Source organism: Eucalyptus grandis, chromosome 3, assembly GCF_016545825.1.
Source record: "Eucalyptus grandis isolate ANBG69807.140 chromosome 3, ASM1654582v1, whole genome shotgun sequence".
Lineage (NCBI taxonomy): Eukaryota > Viridiplantae > Streptophyta > Magnoliopsida > Myrtales > Myrtaceae > Eucalyptus > Eucalyptus grandis.
This window is the reverse complement of record NC_052614.1, coordinates 25216327-25237785: the sequence shown is the minus strand read 5'-3', so window position 1 is coordinate 25237785 and position 21459 is coordinate 25216327. Positions and strand designations below refer to the sequence as shown.

Below are 21459 nucleotides of genomic sequence, written 5' to 3'. Positions count from 1 at the left end.
AGGATTATTAGAATAGACTACTAAGTGAAGAATACAAGATTGATTGAGCATGCTGGATGAGATGCATCAGAATGATGAAAGGCAAGCCATATCCTACACACAATCCCCCCCTATCTATACACTTGTGAGATGAGTGTAGAAGATTCCATGGCTACAGGGTAAAGAGTTCTCTCGCGAATGGTACGATAACCAAAATAATGAGAGGCATTCCATCGCTCACCCCATTGAGCCCCATACACTGGTGAAGCTTCTCTCATACCCCCGTCAAGAACCACCCCACATTGGGGTAGAGCGGAGGCAAAGCAGCATCACAAGGTGAGAAGAGAGATAGAAATTTTCTTGCTCGCACTTACATCAATCTTCGGGTGTCTTTATTGCATATGAACACTCGCGTTAATTTAAGTGCCCTAGAATGACGAAGAGCAATTCTTTATGCACTTGTATTCATTGTACAACCCAATTGAGTATGTAATTTCACCATCACGTGGAGGCAAAACAGAAGTTACTACCATTTAAGCAGCGTAGCTCGGAGCGCTAGCTGAAGACAAAGACTCAAGAGTCTAACAACAGTGTCGTGATTGAACTTGCCTAGGCTAGTTCCTCTAATGACAAGAATGAAAAAACAGGGGCATAAAAAAGCAGTGTACCTGGTAAAAGCAAGGTCAATGCCCATGAATGAAGAAATGGAATAAAAATAGGGGCATGAAAAAAGTAGTGTGCTTGGTAAAAGCAAGGTCAATGCCCCCAGTAAAAAATACAACAAAGAAAAAGTTGTTGTTGTAGTCCATAGAACCTCTATCTAACAGTGACAAGAAAGACCAGTGACAAATGCCGAGACAGTCACGAACTCTCACCCTCTTACATGCGAGCCAAGTCTACGTTACATTCCCATTGTAAAAGTCTCTTCAAACTAGGGGCACTTCAATTAATGTAGGATTTCATATGTTCATAAGCATCGCTCGAAGAAGTACGAGCAAGATTACTCTATCTCTTTTTGCAGGATTCTTGACTTGCAAACCCGGAGACGATCGTGCGGCACTCCGTTCATAAGCCTTGACCTTGATGGTCCCCTTTGATGAGCCGCTGACCAAGACTTCATCACAATTTCAACAAAGACCTCTCACATTGGTAAAGTCGTACCATTTGCGAGAATACTCAGACCGCTGCTGACATGATGACAGTGAGATAGTGTGGTCCTTATAAATCCTGTATTAATGGTCAAGATAGCCTTTTCCATGAGAGTGAGCGAAAAGTCCTTTCAGACTGAAAGCCCCTCACCTAGCATGCTCAAGACATTTACATTCTAAATGAAGGTTGTCTTTCAAAATCTTCCCCAGTGGAAATCAGATAATGCAAAATTAACAAAATTATCATGCATGAATCTCATTTGAGCTCATGAATTTACAGCATATACAATCATGTGTGCATATTGTGCAAATAGCGGACATACTCTCAGAGATCAGAGATATTGCAAGGTAAGCATATCCTTATCCCCATTTGTCTTAAAGTACCTACCACTGTCCAGGTATTCTCTTCTTGACACTCGACCTATTCAAGTCGTCCCTTGAGTTTGGATGCTTGCAACTATCTAGGTATCCCTATTATCTTTGAGTACCTGCCACCGTTCGGATACTCCCTTTTCCTGACACTCGACCTATTCGAGTTGTCACTAGAGTATTGATACTTGTGACTGACCAAATATCTTTTGGAATACCTACTGCTATCTAGGTATCTCCATATCGTCAAGTACCCACCGTTGTCCAGGTACTTCCTTTTCATGACACTCAACCTGCCCGAGTTGTCCCCAAATAATATAGCAGCTGTTCAAGCATTCCATTGCTTTGCTTGGCACCGCCGTCCACGTATGCTTCCTAGCACTTGGACCAGCCTGAGTGGTCCCAGATCATATCATTAAATACTTGTGTTCATCCAAGTATTCCAGTACTTTGTACACTTGTGGCTATCCAGGTGTTCCACCCCTTTTAAGTGCTTGTGGCAATCCAAGTAAGCCCCATACCACATTCAAGTTTATAATACCAGGAGGTGAGAGACCTTCACGAATATGCGGGGCACGCCCTCGATATTCCCATTACCAGGAGGTGAGAGACCTTCACAAATATGCAGGGCACGCCCTCGATATTCCCATTACCAGGAGATGAGAGACCTTCACGAATATCTCAGGTACGCCCTCGATATTCCCAATTACCAGGAGGTGAGAGACCTTCATGAATATCTCTGGTACGCCCTTGATATTCCCAATTACCAGGAGGTGAGAGACCTTCACAAATATCCCAGGTATGTCTTCGATAGTCCCCATTACCAGGAGGTGAGAGACCTTCACGAATATGTGAGGCACGCCCTCGATATTCCCATTACCAGGAGGTGAGAGACCTTCACGAATATCTCAGGTACGCCCTCAATATTCCCAATTACTAGGAGGTGAGAAACCTTCACGAATATCTCAAGTACACCCTCGATATTCCCAATTATCAGGAGGTGAGAGACCTTCACAAATATCTCAGGTACGTCCTCGATATTCCCCTTTACCAGGAGGTGAGAGACCTTCATGAATATGCGAGGCACGTCCTCAATATTCCCAATTACCAGGAGGTGAGAGACCTTCATGAATATCCAAGGTACGTCCTTGATATTCCAACTACCAGGAGGTGAGAAACCTTCACGAATATGCAAGACCCATCCTCGATATTCCCAATTACCAGAAGGTGAGAGACCTTCACGAATATCCCAGGTACGTCCTCGATATTCCCCTTTACTAGGAGGTGAGAGACCTTCATGAATATGCGAGGCACGTCCTCAATATTCCCAATTACTAGGAGGTGAGAGACCTTCGTGAATATCCAAGGTACGTCCTCGATATTCCAACTACCAGGAGGTGAGAGACCTTCATGAATATGCGAGACCCATCCTCGATATTCCCCTTTACCAAGAGGTGAGAGACCTTCATGAATATGCGAGGCACGTCCTCAATATTCTCAATTACCAGGAGGTGAGAGACCTTCATGAATATCCAAAGTACGTCCTTGATATTCCAACTACTAGGAGGTGAGAGACCTTCATGAATATACGAGACCCATCCTCGATATTCCCACTACCAAGAGGTGAGAGACCTTCATGAATATTCCAGGTACGCTCTCGATATTTCCCAATTGCTAGGAGGTGTGACACCTTCACAAATATTCAAGGTATGTTCTCAATATTTTCAATTATCAAGTACCCCGTCAATACTTGTGAATGTCCAAGTATCCCCCAAGAATTCATACTTGTGATCATCCAAGTACCCCTTCAATGCCTATGGCTAGCCAAATACCCATTTTGATGCTTGTAAAGGCCCAAATATCCTTTAGGATAATACTTGTGAATATCCATGTACTCTTTGATATGCTTATGAATGTCCAGGTATCTTCCAAAACAGATGCCCTGAAAAAAGTCGGCGCATCTCCCGAGAAAGGTCGGGTACCAACTGGTGTCCTCGATACAAATCAGGCACCCACGAATGAGATGCCCTGAGAAAGGTCAGTGCATCTCCCGTCAAGGTGACCGAAGAAAGGTTTAGGTTCTAGACAAATCATTGATTGTTTCAACAAGCAACCAAAGAATGGTTCGGGTCTTGGAGAAGCAATTTCGCGTCACGGCGACCGAAAAATGGTTCGGGTCCAAGACAAACCACTTATTGCTCTAAGAAGCGACCGAAGAATGGTTCGGGTCCTGGAGGAGCAATCTCCCATCAAGGCGACCGAAGAAAGGTTCGGGTCCTAGACAAATCATTGATTTTTTTAATAGGCGATCGAAGAATGGTTCGGGTCCTGGAGAAGCAATTTCCCGTCACGGCGACCAAAGAATGGTTCGGGTCCGAGATAAACCACTAATTGCTCTAACAGCGACCAGAAGAATGGTTCAAGTCCTGGAAGAGCAATCTCTGTCAAGGCGACCGAAGAAAGGTTCGGGTCCTAGACAAATCATTGATTGTTTTAACAGGTGACCGAATAATGGTTCGGGTTTTGGAGAAGCAATTTCCCGTCACGGTGACCAAAGAATGGTTCGGGTCCTAGACAAACCACTGATTGCTCTAACAGGCGATCGAAGAATGGTTCGGGTCCTGAAGGAGCAATTTCCTGTCAAGGTGACCGAAGAAAGGTTCGAGTCCTAGACAAATCATTGATTGTTTTAACAGGCAACCGAAGAATGGTTCAAGCCCTAGAAAAGCAACCTCCTCATATCACCAGGTAAGATGACACCTTGATACTTGCCAAACTCGGGGTTCACACCTTATCTCACTCACTCTCGGTAAGTAACTACATGTATCTTCTTATTTGTCTTAGTATATGTAATGGTATGTTGCTCTTTTTGCATAGGATAATAGGCCCCAAGTAAAATATAATCTGTTACGCATGAATGGATAAAATTTAGGCATCAATTTGTCTTTATATGCAACCTCTGACTCACTTTCAAAGAGGGGCAGCTGTTGATGCCTAAAATTCCCTTTTAATTAATTAGGTTTTACTTTATTTTATTTTTATTTTATTTATTTTATTTTATCTTTTCGGATTAAAAAAAATAATGAACGAAAAACAGAAAAAACAAGAAAAACAAAAAACAAAAAAAAAGCCCCTCCTCGGGCCTCCTCGGTCCATTTCCGCCTCAACCTGGCCTAGCCAGGTCTTCTTCTTCCTCGCGCCATTGCAGCACATGCGCCGGAGGGCGCGACGCTAGAGTGGAGGGGAGGAGCAGCGACGCACATGGGGGAGCTGGCAACGCACTAAAGGACGGGCAGGTGGCGGATGGGACGCCGGTTCAACCGACGGAGGCCATTCGGTGCACAGGGACTGGCGGTCGAAGCTCCGTCGACCAACCGCCCCCCTTGCCTATAAATAGGGCTTCCCCGATGACGGCAAAGGGCATGCCGAGAACGATCGAAGGTTGCAAAGCTTCGGGCTTCCTACTGAGAGACTTCAGAAAAGGGGCCGAGGACGAGCAAGCCCAAATCCGAAGGCTGAGGTTGGAAGAGGGAGAGGTTCTGCCAGAGAGACATAGAGAGAGAGAGAGAGAGAGAGAGAGAGAGAGAGAGAGAGAGAGAGAGAGAGAGAGAGAGCAGATTGAGGTCGCGGACCTCGGACGACCCACTGAGAGACTTCAGGGGGTCCGAGGGCTCGCGGCCGGAGATTCGAGGCATTGCCGGAGGAGCGGATCGAGAGAGAGAGGGGGAGATCGAGCATGGGGAAGGCGAAAGGGCGTCGAACGCCATGCGACGTTGTCACCGTCTCTGCTATACACGGTTGCCAGTCTTGGCCAGGTAGCCTATCTCCGTCGTCGTCATCATTGTCGCCGTCGTAGCCCTCTTCGTTGTCCTGTTCTTGTCACGCCGCCGTCGCTACCGTTGCCGCCATCGCCGCCGCCGCGCCTAAGCCTTCCCCTCTCCGGCACCGCGAATCGAGAACCCTCGGGTTCTCGATTTTCCGAGTCGTGGCCCCGGGTCATCGGATTGGACCACGGCCGCGAGTCGGGTAGGGTTTCTCGTGTTTTGAGGGGCGGCTGCGAGTCGGGTCATGTGCGGGAGCGGGTCGGGTAGGGTTACGAAGGAACCGGGTTGTGAACCGAGCGAGTTGTCGAGTCGGGGTCGTCGGGCCGGGCGGGCGTCTCAAACACTCGGCCGTCGCGTTGTTTTGTCTTTAAAAAATAAAAAAAAGTCGGGCTGCGTAGCTAGCCTCGCGTTTTGGGGCTAGCCGGAGTCGGACCCAAACTGCGGATCCGACCCAAGTCTTTTTAAATATTATTTTAAATAAATAAATAATCAATAATTATTTTCCAAAAAAATCCAAAATATAATTTATTTTCGAAAAATATTAAAAAATATTTTAATTTCCAGAAAACCAAATAATATTAAAAAATGTTAAAAAATATTTTATTTTCCAAAAAATAAAAATAAAATAAAAAATATTCTATATTTTCATGAAAAAGCCAAAAATACTTGTATTTTTCCAAAAATACCAAAAAATCAAAAAACAATCCATTTTATGTCCAAAAATTAGAAAAGACTCAAAATATGTTTTTCCTCCCAAAAATGCATGTGAAATCCCTCGAACATCCAAAAAAACCTCGGGATTTAAACAAGATTAGGTACTAAAAAGGGCATTAGTGATTAACTAGTGTAATCAAGTCCTCGATCCTAATTTCTTTGGTTGCGCAGGAGTGAGTATTTCTCTCGATACTTTGCTTGGGTTTCTAATCAACCCACCCCAAATCGATTAGTGGTGACTCCATTTTAAAAATTGATTTACAGATTAAAAACTTGGACCATTAAGTCGTGAATTGGTGGACTTGGGAGAGTCCGGGCATAACTAATTTCAATCGAGCCATTAGCCTCCGCAAGGCGCCCGCCCCTGATGTGGGCGCCGAAAAAAAGAGGTCACGACACTAGGCCATTAGGGTCATGCCCTCGCTTGTGGCAGTCACCGACCACGGTCTAAAGAAAGAAAGAACGAGGACCAAAAAAAAGGAAAGAAAAAGTAAAGGAGAAAAAAGAAAAAAGGAACAAATTTTTAAAAATAATTAAAAATATAGAAAAATTATTTTAAAAAGTCCATGTCAGCGCCAATCTTGCCACATAGGACAGCCAACGTCCACATCAGCAATTTCCTACCTAAATTGGCCGAATAGACTGAATTGATACAAATGCGAAAAGATTTAGGACTAAATTAGCCAAATTAAAAAGTTTAGGTTTGATATAGTACTAATGCAATAAGTTTAGGACTTTTTCAATACTTTTCATACCTAACATATGCATTAACCAGAGTTCCAGTTCGATTTTCAACCTTTTCTTGCTCCATTAACATAGACATCCCATGACTGACTGATGAGGCAGCTTCCATGTGATGGAGAAATCTTCCTAGAGTGTTTTGAAGCTGACAAAACGTTTCCATCAGTCTAGTATGAAGATTTGCAGACTCTACTATTCAAAGTCTAAAGACCTCCGGACTGCCAGACTCAAGACTCAAAGTCTATTCTCATTGGCGAGTTTCTAGACCGTCGAAGAAGGGTTATCCCGAGTGGGTGTTTCATTAAGGATTTGACCTTATCGACTGGAGAAAATCTCTTGGCTGTATATGACATAACGGAATCCTTTAATTGATCATGATTGATTCAGAGATTAAGGATCCGATGATTGGCGAAGTATACTTGGAAGGTTCTACTTATGAAAACCGAGATCCTGATTGTATGGGCGAGCATGATTGATGGGCTATCGACATCGCCTTACTTTGATGGAAATGATTACAACATATGGAAAAACAAGATGAAGGCGTTCCTAAGATCAAAGGATTCTCTGGAATGGGACGTTGTAGACAAATGATTATTCCTAAAGCTGCACCTATCTCAGAGAGATGAAAAGATACTGTTGAGTCTAGTGAAATGACTCAGGAAGAGATAATCAAGAGACAAGCTCTTGATGCAAAAGCAATTTATTCTTTATATTGTGCATTGTCACCTACTGAATATAACATAATATCTTCTTGTTCTACAGCTAAAGAAGTCTGGGATAGATTATAGATCACTTATGAAGGAACTGATCGAGTGAAAGAAACCAGAATCAACATTCTGCTCGGTCAATATGAAGCATTCAAAATGAAACTGGAGAATCTATCACTTGACATGTTTAGTCGTTTACAGAGATCGTGAATGGCCTTGAAAATCAAGGGCAACCAATTTCTGATCCCATGAAAGTAAACAAGCTTCTACGTGGACTCTCTAAGGATTGGAATCACATAAAGACCTCAATAAGGGAGACATAAAGAATTATGCCACTTTCAGTCGATGAATTGGTTGGGACTCTTCAGTCTTATGAAGTAGAGCGAATCAACGAAGATGAAGATCCTAAAGGTAAGAAATCCATTGCATTAAAATCTAATAATGTCACAGATTCTGAAGACGATATGGATGATGAAGAGCTTGCTCTCATGATAAGAAGATTCAGAAAACTGAACAGAAAAGGAAGAAGATTCAATCCAAAGAAACAGAGTTTTCAAAGCAACAGACTAAGTCTGTTGAGGATGATGAATCAAACAAAGATGTAGTTTGCTTTGAATGCAAGAAAAATGGACATATCAAACCCAATTGTCCTCTTTTGAGGAAGAAGAAAGGAAAAGCTGAAAAAGTATCGAAAGGCTCTTAAAGCAGAAACCTGGAGTGATATAAGAGTGTGAAGAAAGTGATGATGATTATGCCAATATATGTTTGATGGCACAATCGGATTCAGAATCAAACTCCGAGACAGACTTAGATTCAGACAGTGAATTTGAGGTGAGTAACTTTAAAATCCCTATTAAAGTTTCAAAATACATTGATGAGTTGTGTTTTAGTCTTAAGACTTCTCTTAAAAGGATTTCCGAACTAAAAAGGAAAATTCTGTACTAAAACAACAAGAAAATGTTTTGAAAGAAAAGGTCAAAGTTTTAGACAAAAATGTTTCTACCTTGAAAGAAAATGAAGGTAATCTTTCAAAAGAAAATGCATTATTGAAAAATGATATCTCAAATATTTCTAAAAGATTTTCTATAGGATCGAGAAACTGGAAAAAATTCTTTCTGTTCAAAGACTTTATTTCAATAAATCTGGTTTGGGAATGTCTCGGAAACCATTCCTTTAATGATTTTCCTAAAGTGAAGGAAAGAATTAAGCAAAGACCCACAAGAGATGCTTACAAAAATCATTTTAAAAAAGATCTTTGTAAAACCAAGGTCGCAATGCTCTCGGATGTTCAAAGTGCAATAGTGCGGATCATTTTGAAAAATAATATCCTATGGTTTGGAAACCACGTTAAGAAAGTATGGGCAAAAACCGCATGTCATACTAACACGGTGGACCCAAGAAAATATGGGTACCAAATAAAGTTTGAGTTTCTTTTTTAAATGTAGGTCACTATCAAGAAAAAGGTAAAATGGTATCTGGATAGTGGATGCTCAAGAAATATGACAGGAGATTCAAATTACTTCGTAAAGCTTGTTCAAGTAAATGGTGGAAAAGTCTTATTTGGAGGAAACAACAAAGGAAGAATTGTGGATTTTTTGGAAAGATTGGAAACCTCACAATAAGCAATGTTTCCTTAGTGGAAGGACTCAACTACAACCGCTCAAGATCGATTCGTTGTGTGATACCAGTTTCAAAATCAATTTTCAAGAGGGAATATGTTCAGGAACTAGTAAAGATTCTACTCAGTCATTCATGGGTCGAAGATATGGAAATATCTACCTCTTGGATGTGAAACCATATGAATCGCAATGTCTAATCTCAATTCAAGACGAAGCGAACTTATGGCACAGAAAGCTTGGGCACATCAATATGAAGCAGATAGCCAAAATTTCAACAAAGAAGCTTGTTCGTGGTTTACCCAATCTATCTTACCAAAAGTCTGATCTATGTACACCATGCATATTGGGAAAGCAGGTAAGAAATTCCTTTAAACCAATAAATCAAGTTTCCACTAATCGTGTACTGCAGCTCATGCATATGGATCTTTTTGGACCAACCAGAACTCAAAGCATTGGAGGTAAGAAATATTGCCTAGTAATTGTGGATGATTACTCACGATTTACTTGGGTATATTTCCTGGTAAGTAAGTCTGAAACATTCTCTTACTTTGAAAAGTTTGCTAAAAATGTTCAAAATGAAAAAGGGTATGTTATTTCAAGTATAAGAACAGACCATGGAGGTGAATTTGAAAATCAAGATTTGACAAAATTTTATGATGAATTTGGTTTTCAGCATTTGTTCTCCTCTCCATATACTCCAGAACAAAATGGAGTTGTGGAAAGAAAGAATAGGTCACTTCAAGAAATGGCTAGAACACTTTTAATTGAAAGTAACATCTCTTCACGTTTTTGGGCTGAAGCAGTTTCTAAAGCATGTTATATTATTAATAGAGTTTTTCTAAGGCCTATCCTAGAAAAAAAAAAAAACCCTATGAGTTATTCAAATAAAAGAAGCCTATTGTTTCATATTTTCATGTGTTTGGATGTAAATGCTTTATATTGAAAAATGCAAATGATCGAGTTAGCAAGTTTGAAGAAAAATCAGACGAATGCATCTTCCTTGGATATTCTACCTCAAGCAAAGCCTACAGAGTCTACAACAAGAAATCTCAATCTGTGGAGGAATCAATGAATGTCAAATTCCAAGATTCTATGCAAAACGAATCTATTCAGACTCATATTGAAGAATCTGAACCTGCTCCAGACTCTACAAAGTCCAAATCTCAGGAAGTAACTCAGACTTCGAAAGATCATCATCGAATGATTGTTGAAGATTCAAATGAAGAAAGTGATCATCAATCTGACAAATCAACTAGTAACTGGAAGCATAAGTCCAGTCATCCCAAAGATGTCATTATTGGCGACATTAATGAAGGAATTTGCACAAGATCCAAAAGGCGCGAAGAGTCTAGTGCTATGGCTCTTATTTCTGAAATAGAACCCAAAAGCATAGAAGAAGCCTTATCTGATGAAAGCTGGATTGAAGTTATGCAAGAAGAACTCAGGCAATTCAGCATTAATGATGTCGGGAGTTGACTCTAAACTGAAAGGTAAATCTATTATTGGAACTAAATGGGTTTTCAGGAACAAAATGAACGAGAAAGGAAAGGTCGTAAGAAACAAAGCAAGACTCGTGGCCAAGGGATATACGCAAGAAGAAGGGATAAACTATGACGAGACTTACGCACCAGTAGCAAGGTTAGAAGCAATTAGATTATTACTTGCTTTTGCCTGTTATAAGAATTTCAGGTTATTCCAATTGGACGTCAAATGTGCTTTCTTGAATGAATTTATCCATGAGGAAGTCTATGTGGAACAACCACTTGGGTTTGAAGACCCAAGGAAACCAGACTCAATATTGAGACTGAAAAAGGCCTTATATGGTTTAAAGCAAGCACCTCGAGCTTGGTACGACAGGCTAAGTTTTTAATTAAAAATGGCTTTATCAAAGGTAAAGTAGACACTACTCTGTTTATCAAAAGAGAAAACAAAAGTTTTCTGCTTGTTCAAATATATGTTGATGATATTATTTTTGGATCCTCTAATGAAAGTCTGTGCAAGAAATTCTCTAAGTCTATGCAGGATGAATTTGAAATGAGCATGATGGGTGAACTAACCTTCTTTCTTGGACTTCAAGTGAAACAATTGAAGGAAGTGACTTTTATTCATCAAGAAAAATATGCTAATGATCTTATCAAAAAGTTTGGACTGGAAAATTGCAAAAAGACTGATATACCAATGTCAAGCTCTTTGAAGATAGACAAAGATGAAGGAGGAAAGAAAGTTAACCAGAAGCTATACAGGAGTATCATTGGTTCACTTCTTTATCTTACTACTTCTAGACCTGACATTTTGTTTAGCGTTTGCATTTGTGCTAGATTTCAAGCAGACCCAAAAGAATCTCATCTAAATGCTGCAAAGCGTATTATCAAATACATTGCATCAACTTCGAGCATTGATCTTTGGTATCCTAAAAGGGAGACTTTGCTCTTCTCGGATATTTAGACTCAGACCTAGCCAGATGCAGAGTTGATAGAAAGAGCACCTTGGGTACCTGTCAACTACTTGGAAGCAAGACAGTATCTTGGTTTTCAATGAAGCAAAGTACAGTAGCTCTTTCTACAGCAGAAGCAGACTATGTATCTCTTGGAAGTTGTTGTTCACAAATTATGTGGATAAAACAACAACTAAGAACTTTGGAATTGAAGATTGATGCACGGAGATTAACCGTGACAACACCCCGCAATCAATCTCACCAAGAATCCAATTCTTCACTCAAGAGCAAAGTATATAGAGATTCGACATCACTTCATTAGAGATCATGTTCAAAATGGAGAAGTTTCGATTCAGTTTGTTGACTCAAAGAACCAACTGGCATATATATATTTACAAAGCCTTTGGAGAAAAATCAATTCGAAATCATCCGCTCAAGACTCAACATCTTGAAGTTTGAAGAAGTTAAAGTCTAGAGACTCCTAGACTTAGACGATCAAGGTTTTCTTTCGTAAGTTATTTTACTTTCTTTTGTCTCGAATCTCATCTAAAAAAGGTACGATCATCAACCGTGTTTGATTATTGCTATCTTTAATTGACGTGATTATTGCAACGTTTCCTTTTTCAAAAAAGGAGTTATTTTTTAAATGACAATTATTTAATTTTTCGAAAAAGGGCAGTTATATTTTAAAAATGCATCTTTTTAATTTCTTTTATGACGTTCCGTATGCCTCTCTCGATGTTTCATATACTGTCGATTTCTCTTCGTTTCACTCACAAAAACCTTAAGAGAGTACTGATCTTCCATTTTTGTCTTCTTCTCTTGCTTAATCTTCAAAAAGTTGTCATCTTTCTTGGTAAAACAAGCTTGGAATCTCTCAAAGACTGTGAAAAATGTCTTCCCAAAGAAAGTCTTGGAGGATCGCGAACAGGGGACTACAGCAAATGCGTGAGGGGCCTACGCACTTCGATCTCACCGAGGAAGAAGAATTTCCTAGTCAGCAGTAGATCCCACAACATTCTCAAGCGCGTCCATCTTCTCCATCTAGACAAACGGGAGGTTGCTCGACAAGAAGAGGAAGAAATAATTGAAGATGCAGAAACACTGTAAGAGTCTATAAGCCCTCTTTACCTACAAGCTTTATCGTGCTTTAAAAAGGGGTGGAACTCCTTTGAACTACATTGATGAATTTCTGAAAGACAAAGGGTACAAAAATGAAACCTTCTTTTTGCGCACAATGGAACGGTTGGGAATTGCCCCTGCTGGATCGGCAGAAGAAGCAATGGCAAATATTCCAATCGATCCTCGTGTTGGAGGGCCGAATCAGATAGATGGGAATGATGATGACAAGTTGTACAGTCAGTTTCAACCGAGAATGGGTTTTGCGGCAAAAATTCGGGAAAAAAGGACAGACTTGTTTCGATCGGAGGATCAAAAGCATATATACTCTAAGTTATTGAAGCGTGGGGTGATAAACCCTAGAAGTGTGGACTTTGATTTCCTTGATGCTGTGAATGTTAAATTGAGGGAAAAAATCAGTCTTCTTCAACTTGAACAGTTTTGTTCTGACTCTACAGAAGCCTATGCTGAACTCACTACTTATTTCTATTCGAATCTTAGTTTCTTGAATGCGAATAGATTCTCTTTTAGTGTCCGAGATCAGGACTATGTGGTGGATGTACATATGTTGGCTGATGTGATTGGGGTTGAGAGAGGGAGATATCAACCTATCAATGTCTCTATTGCTCGTACTACATTGGAACTTGTTAAGGATAGAAGGACAGAGGGAAAGGTTTCATACTCAAGGATGAGTGCATTCAACATTCTACTTCACAAGATTGTGATTGATTGCCTCAGACCAAAATCTACTTCAAAGACTGATGTTTCAAACTCAGAGGCAAAGCTAATGTATGCCATCAATGCAGGAAAAAAGTTCTCTCTTCCACATACTATTATGTTCCACATGTACAAGGCAGTGGTGAAGGACAAGGGTCAACTTCTTTATCCAGCTCTTGTGACAAAGTTATTCAGACATTTGAATGTTCAGCCTCCACGAATTCTCTATGTTTGATCATGCGATCAAATGGTGGTGGGACTGAAATGGTCTCTAAAATGCGTCTGAAGGAACTCAACAAGGCATTGGAGAAATTCAAGGAGAAAACCCCTGTTAAGTCTCATCAAGTCTCTTCGGCTGTAAAGAGAAAAGGAAAGGAGCCCATGGTAGCTCCATCCAAGAAAAGAAAAGCTCTCATCGTTGAGGATGAAGATGATGAGGAAGACATCACCATTTCTGCTATGGCATTGAAGAACTTGAGTCGTTCTGTTCCAGAATCAATGGAGAGATAAGATAAGGACATAGATGAGACAAAACAGAGGACTGGAGAAAGAGAAAATTTGGAAGCAGAGGAGAAAGAAGCAGAGGAAAGAAAAACAGATGAGAGAGAAGTAGAAGAAGGAGATGAAGAGGAGGAAAGAATTGAAGAAGAAGAGGAGAGAGGAGATCAAGCGGAAATAGAGCATGAGGAACACTCTTCTCCACCCGAAGGCATGGAAACAAGGGGAGACCATGAGAAAAGAGGAATGTCCTCATATCCTGCTACCAGTGAGGGAGTCAGTCGCTCTCTAGCAGATCCAGAGGACATCTATGCCTCTCAATTTCCTGAAGAGGGACATGATGTTTCATCGCCCAATTTGCGTAACCATGCTGATTTACCATCGTTTGCCTTTACACCGTCTGATCGTGCAAAAGCAAGTACTCAGACTGATAATTCAGTAGACTTTCGCAGAATTCTTGATGTTCTCTTGGAAATGCGGGGTCAGATATATGCTCTAGGATGCGAAGTTCAGAATTTGCAGAATACAGGTCAAGCTTTCTCTTCAGATTCAGGAAAATGCTAAGGGTGAAGATGTGGCTCAACTGAAGGAGAACTTGAAAAAGCTGGAAGGTATTGTCCAGTCAATGGGAGATTTCCAGCTTGTTCGTGTTTCCAAGCATTCTTGAATCCATTCCCTTTCCATCTCAACCTTTTTTATGATAACAAAAAGGGGGAGAGATGCGAGATTTGAATTCTTTGAAACCTTGAACTTAAACTTGTTGAACTTTGGTTTGTTTTGACGTTTGACTTGACTTGACTTGTGTCTAGATGTGGACTGAATTTGGGATTTGGATTTGAGTACTTATTGACTGCTTATATTAAGTACTATTGATATCTTATGAATGGCTTCACTCACATGAAAGACTAACCTATTTTTTGTGGTTGCATATTCTAGTGTTATCATTAAGCCATTTATCTTTATAAGATATCTATATTTGCTTGAGTAATATTTTGCAGGTCAAAGTTATTCAAATCTGTAGGAAAGTTTTGTCACCATAAAAAAGGGGGAGATTGTTGGATAAATCTTCCTGGAGTGTTTTGAAGCTGACAAAACGTTTCCATCAGTCTAGTTTGAAGATTTGCAGACTCTACTATTCAAAGTCTGAAGACCTCCAGACTGCCAGACTCAAGACTAAAAGTCTATTCTCATTGACAGTTTCTAGACCGTTGAAGAAGGGTTATCCAGAACTAGGTGTTTCATTAAGGATTTGACCTTATTGACTGGAGAAAATCTCTTGGCTAGATATGACATAATGGAATCCTTTAATTGATCATGATTGATTCAGAGATTAAGGATCCAATGATTGGCGAAGTATACTTGGAAGATTCTACTTATGGAAACCGAGATCCTGATTGTATGGGCGAGCAAGATTGATGGACTATCGACATGTTTCTTTAATAGCTCGAATGATCTTCTTAATTGATTCCGTCCAACGGGTAGATTGGAGGAATTCCTTTGGTAAGTGCCAACGGATATGATGGCATAAATGAGTATAAAAGGAAGACGTTCCAATTGTTCAAGTGTGTGCGTGATAGAAGAATTCCAAAGTCTGAAGCTCTTTGTTTTTAGTCAAATCATTTGTTGAGCGAAATCTTGTGTGCAAAAGAGTCTATTTCTTTGAGAGACCTTGAGGAAGTGTGGTAGAGTTTCTACACTATGGAATCAAGGGAGAGCTTTGCTGTAACAACTCTTTTGTTCATAGTGAAATCCAGCCAGTGGGCTGTCAGTGCAGAAGAGTGGACGTAGGCTTGGAATAAGCCGAACCACTATAAACCTTATGTTCAATTTTTTCTTCCATACTCTCTGCTTTACTTTGATCATAATTCGTTTTGTTAACCAAAGAAGAACTTCCTTTCTATTGTCTGCTTAGTATTGCTCCTTTATCTCGAGAAATTATTTTTACACCTATTCACCCCCCCTCTAGGTGCTTATACTAGCTATCTCACCATGTACTAATACAAGCCTATTTTCCATGCCATTATGTTCCCTCTTACAAAGAAGCAAAGGTTTGGGCGCTGCACAACGAGATCTCTTATGATTCTCATCAGGATTATCGTGAAAACCTTGACGACCATCATCCAAACTCGAAATCTTTCTTACTTGGTTTTGGAACGCTAGAGGTTTCTTTTCTAATTAAGACAGTTTTTTTGCAAGGAACATTTCCACATGCGTAGCTTCCTCAGGCACGATATTACCTTCGCACTCGTTTCTAATTTACAATCCATATGAGGGAATTATATTCGTAATCTTTGTCGCCAAATTTCTTGTGTTTTGTCCAAAAATTGACATCGCTTTTGTCATAGTCAATGTAGTTCGATTTACCATGCATGTTGAGTCGAGACAGTGAGCCATGTAGAATGATGCATGGTGCTTTAATGGTGAGAATGGACGAAATTTGTAACTAGTGTCATTTTTGTCTCGTTAGTAAAAGGTTAGGATTTCTCTTTGAAGCGTTCGGAAGGTCGTGTTATTTTAGCACCAGCTGCAAAAGGTTGAATTTCTCTTCTTCTTTTTTTTTTTGTCAGTCCTACTCTATTCCTACTTTAACTCTCACTCTCAAACTTTTGCTCTGCCTCCTTGCAGGGCGTGGGAGTCGAAACCCAATCGTCCCTGCCCCAACCCCAACCCCTTGAGAAGGGTTGAATTTCTCTTTGGAACATTCAAAGGTCATATTATTTTTGTTCCATGGTTTGTCGACGTCTGAACAATGGGGTTGAAAGCCTAAATGAAATTTGATGAATCTTGAGTTGAGTTTAAGGTTGTTTCCGATGGAATTCGACACTCCTCGCATCAGATGTGATATGATATTATTATGATCCCAGCACATCGTAAAGTTAAATGGGTAATTTTCTCTAGTTTTTGCTTGGATTTTGATCGTGGATTGTTTCCCTTTAAAAGGAAAGTATCCCATTAACCAAAGAGAGAAAAAAGAAAAGAAAAGGAAGGACCACGTCTATCAAATAGTAGATGTATTAATCAATCAAAGAGAGACATGTTGATTTCTCTTTTGTGACATATAATCCCTAATAATTTGTTTCATTAGGCCATCTATACATTTGAAATTTGAATATACTTTCTTATTTCTACTAAATAAAAATTAGTAAAAAAAAAAAAAACTTCTAGTTGTGATCAAAAATAGGAAAATATGAATCATATGAAGCCATCTATGTAAACACCAATTCAATCGATTTTCATGCTTGATGTAATATTCAGGGTTAGATGAACATGCTGGGAGAACGGATTTCACATGTTATTTGGGTATGAGGTGTGCCCCATCCAATCTCTCAACTCTTCTTCCGTTGCTGGATAAGGCATGTTATGCGCCAGACTCAGGAATCATGCTTTCGAGTTACGCAGGGCTTTCGACCTAAAAAAAAGAAAAAAAAAATTATGCAAGGCAAAGTGGTAAGTATGTTACACTTTAAGAGAAGTTTGTATCAATATAACGAACTTTGAAATGTTACGCTTAAGTATATTAGAAACACAAGATACAATATGAGTCCTGAGGAAAATGGAAACGAAAAGCAAAGAATAAAGAGTCATTAGCTTGAGTTCATCCGACGCTATAGATTCGAATCTCAAGTACTGTTGGCACTCTCTTTTCAATGAGTCGCACGCCGGTCATCTGAGCCAGCCATGGTGACATTGGCTGCCATCCAGCTCTGTATCATTTGTAGAGCCACTTTCGGCTGATCCATCGGAACAGAGTGCCCAGCCTCATTAACCTGCAATTCATCACACGGGCCAGAATTGAACTTATAATTCGCCTCTCTCATCTTTAAAGTATGCTGTGCTTCTGTTAGAGAGAGAGAGAGAGACCGTCAAGAAAGTAAGTGGTCCATGTGCTTTTTCCCATCCTGCCACGGAACCATCAACGGCAAATGGAACAATTTCAGATTTTTTAAAGTCGGCTTGACCATACCACTTCATGTCTTCAACCCACTCGAAGATTCCTGTCCAAATAAACATCACGAAAGACATGTCTTTCACCAGGTAATATTCCGTTTTCTTCTGTCTAGTGTCTACCAACTTGTAAGATCGGGGTATACCAATATAATTACAGCGGAGATCATATTCACCGGCATAAATGAGCACCTTCAGCCGGTCCTCCAGAAGCGCGGGGATACCCACTGCGAGATTCTTCATGATATCCGCACGCATCGCCTCAAACACTTCTTTGTTACAAGACTCAAACAGTCTATCCGCGACTTTAAAATATTCTCTCACTGCCGTTTGGTTCAGGTAGATCGCCACTTTTACGAATTCCTTGCCGCACTCGCTGCTACATTCCTTTCGAATATCATATTCCTGCCAGCCAATCATGAACGTGTTAATTCACGGTAATCAGACGTTAAATTGGGAAAGCTTATTTCAAGGGAAAAGTAGACTATCACTATCGTACATATCTGCTCCCGATAATATTCTTGATCTCATCGTAAATACTTTCACACACGGTATATGCATGCTCACAAAAAAATCCCCAGTCATCTGCAAAGATTAATATTAAAGTCTCCGCTTTCAGAGAAAGAAAAGAGAGAGCTTTCCGAATGTTTTTATGAAGCATAAACAGAGATTTAGAACTAAAAAATATACCACACTGTCGAACCAATTCTTTGCATCTTGGGAACATTGCGTCAATCCTAATTTTATCGTTCCGCTTGATTAAGTTCTTCCTTAGAGCATACTCTGTGTATGCTCCATACTGGATCCCGGAATTGGTTAGGCCATTGCCAATTGCAAACCCCTGTTCGAGATCCCAAAGTTAACTATGTCAAAAAAAGAACGAGTTGATATATCACATCAAGAAATCACCATACAAACATGGAGTACCTTCAGGTTTATGCGAATTCCTTTCCTTAACCTGTTCCCTTGTTGAACACGAGTAGCTAAAGCGGGAATGTAGTGCCCAGCGTACGACTCTCCGGCTATGTAAAAATCATTCTGAGCAAGTCGATAATACCTTTTAAAGAACCACTGAAACATCGCAGCAAGGGATTAGTCCATCATATGCTTGAATTCTTAACTTGAAAAGTACCCAATCAAAAATTGGGTGGTCCGTAAAAACAAAAATAGTTAATCCAGTGCACAAATTATGATCAATGAGCTCATGTATACCTTCAAGAAGTCATACAAGTCTTTGCTAACATCAGGCTCACCATGCCGAATGTCAAGTGGATTAGTATAGTAACTAAAACCGGTTCCAATAGGTTGGTCGATGAAGATGATATTCGACACCTGTGGGAAAAAAAAAAAAAAAGTTAACAAAGGCATAAAATGCAATGTACTTGAAACTGTAAATAGTTTATACATCAGTAATATATGTTTTCAAATTGTTTGCTTTCCCTTTTAATTTAATGAGATGAGTAATGTTTATTCATTCAGTAATTAATTTTATTAACCATGATCACGATTATCACGCACAACTATCAGTTTGCCAAATGATTTTGAAGTTTTGCTTCATAGGTAGTTAGTGAAGGCGAAAGCATAACTGCTTCTCAAGAAAGAATACTGAAACGAATGAGGCTAACATCAAATGTGATAATGTCAAGGTAAGACACATCGGAAAAGAGTAGGAGGAGAACGCAAACGTTGCATAATTCAAAATAATAATAATAATAATAATAATAATAATAATAATAATAATAATAATAATAGAGTATAAATTGTGATTAATAATGCTATGATCTGTACAAAATTGTCACTCACTCACGTTGTCCCAACCATATTTATTCAGCGAAGGAGTCATGCTGTCGGTGATATAGTAAGGGCCATTCCCATTGAACAGGTTCATTGCACCGCTACAGCCAGGCCCTCCAGCTAACCATAGCACCACCGGGTCACCACTTGCTTTGTTCCGTGATTCGATGAAGTAGTAGAACATCCTGGAAAATCGGACGAAAAAAAGGACAGTCATGACCATTGTACATCAAGAACATCAATAACTGGCTGCCAATGTTAATTCCAAGGCCTCACCTTGCACCATGGGAATTCGGAAGCTGGTAATACCCGGTGGCAATACGAGCGAGGTCCTGAATGGAAGCCTCGGAATTGCCGAAGAGTGGGAGCTCAAAGCGGTTCCCATCAGAAGCCAAAGAAGAAGAATCGTTGAAAGCTTGTGTCTTTGGTGATAAGTTGGCGGTTAAAGATGATGTCCTTGATGGTGATGCAGTCGAGAAGAGGAGGAGGAGAGAGAAGAGAAAGCAGTATGGTGAGAGAAAAGTTGACGCCATTGTTAAGACTCCTAAGAGAGATTTTGAAGTTTGAAGATGTTGAAGACGACAAATCGTTGGGTTTTTATAGCGTTTGATGTCAAGGAGGGGCTCACACACACGCAAAGAGTATTATTGTAGTACTTCTTTTCTTTTTTATAACGAAGAAGTGTACAGAAATTTAGAAAGGCATAATTTTTTTAGTGGACTTAATTGTCACGGTTGCGAGTCATTTGATGTTTTTTTTTTTTTTTTTTTTGGTCATAAAAGGGAAACTTTCATTCAAGAAAAGGAAGCATTACATCCTGTAGCTATGGTATCCGAAACAAGAAGATCAAGCAAGCAAGAGGGGGGCGCATTGGCCCAATTGGCAGCTAGGGTTCCATTCTTGTGGGCCTTTGCGGCCCAGTCGGTTGCAAAGTTGGCTTCACGTTTGCAATGCTGCACTCGTAGACAAGAGAAGCAACGTAAAAGAATTGCGGTTTCAGCGAGCAGGGGTCGCACCTCCCCTGGCGTCAATTGATCGTCAAGCACGGCGTTAACCAGCATCAAGCAGTCTAATTCAATCACAAGCGAATCCTGCATCCTCCCTTGTTCGATCAAGTGCTTTAGGGTAATTGAGAAAGCTTGAGTTTCAGCCTGTAAAGCTGAAGATGCAGCAAATCCTCAGGTAAATCCTTCGATCAATTTTCCATTCTGATCTTGGCATACACAAGCCATTGATCCTTCCTTGCTTGCAAGCTGAAAAGCCCCATCGATATTACACTTCAGGACTCCTGGATCGAGAGGTCGCCACACATCGGAAGTTAGGGTTAGGGGTTGTCCTGTTGTCGTAGGGAGTCATTTGATGTTGAACAGTGAAAAACTATGTATTTGGGGGTGAAAGTATCAGTTTGCTCACTTTGATTTCTCATCTAACCTTTACAAACTCGTTTATGTAATCGTAAAGCAAAGAGTGTGGAAAATTAATGAAAAAACCTATGAAAAGGTAAAATATAGAAATTTGTGACGAAATACATGAATGAATATTCATTAGATTAATCTTATCTAATGTACTTATCATGGTATATTTGTATCTTATATTCTAAATACATCTCCATATACAATGAATGTTCATCTCCCTATCCAATGGATGTATTATTCAATACATTGATATTAATGATAAGTACATCATTATTTTCTTATAAATAGGAGCTTAGTTTTTGTCATAAATATAATGTGATATACTGGAAAGAAAATTTTCTCTTTCGACTTTCTCTACGATTTCTAGTGTCTAGCTTTCTTTACTATCTTTGGTGTTTACTTGCTTCTACTCAATCTCTCTATTCTCTCTATTATA

General features: G+C 39.9%; 1 protein-coding gene across 1 annotated transcript; it reads right to left on the bottom strand.

The window, feature by feature from the left end:
- Positions 1 to 17513: 17513 nt before the first annotated feature.
- On the bottom strand, positions 17514 to 20141 carry LOC120291760 (serine carboxypeptidase-like). Its single transcript, XM_039309487.1, has 9 exons — positions 19885 to 20141; positions 19622 to 19793; positions 19027 to 19146; positions 18742 to 18885; positions 18505 to 18655; positions 18314 to 18399; positions 17961 to 18219; positions 17731 to 17864; positions 17514 to 17636 (listed from the first exon to the last, which is right to left on the bottom strand). The coding sequence occupies exons 1-9, from the start codon at positions 20139 to 20141 to the stop codon at positions 17514 to 17516; spliced, it is 1446 nt and encodes a 481-aa protein (XP_039165421.1).
- Positions 20142 to 21459: the final 1318 nt, after the last annotated feature.

Bases quoted from the DNA above. Each gene is read 5' to 3' on its own strand.
- LOC120291760 (XM_039309487.1), bottom strand. From the start codon at position 20,141: ATGGCGTCAACTTTTCTCTCACCATACTGCTTTCTCTTCTCTCTCCTC. The intron at 19,147-19,621 runs GTGAGTGAGTGA...TTTTTCCCACAG, and splicing joins ATAAATATGGTTGGGACAAC to GTGTCGAATATCATCTTCAT. The intron at 18,400-18,504 runs GTATATTTTTTA...TAATCTTTGCAG, and splicing joins AGAATTGGTTCGACAGTGTG to ATGACTGGGGATTTTTTTGT.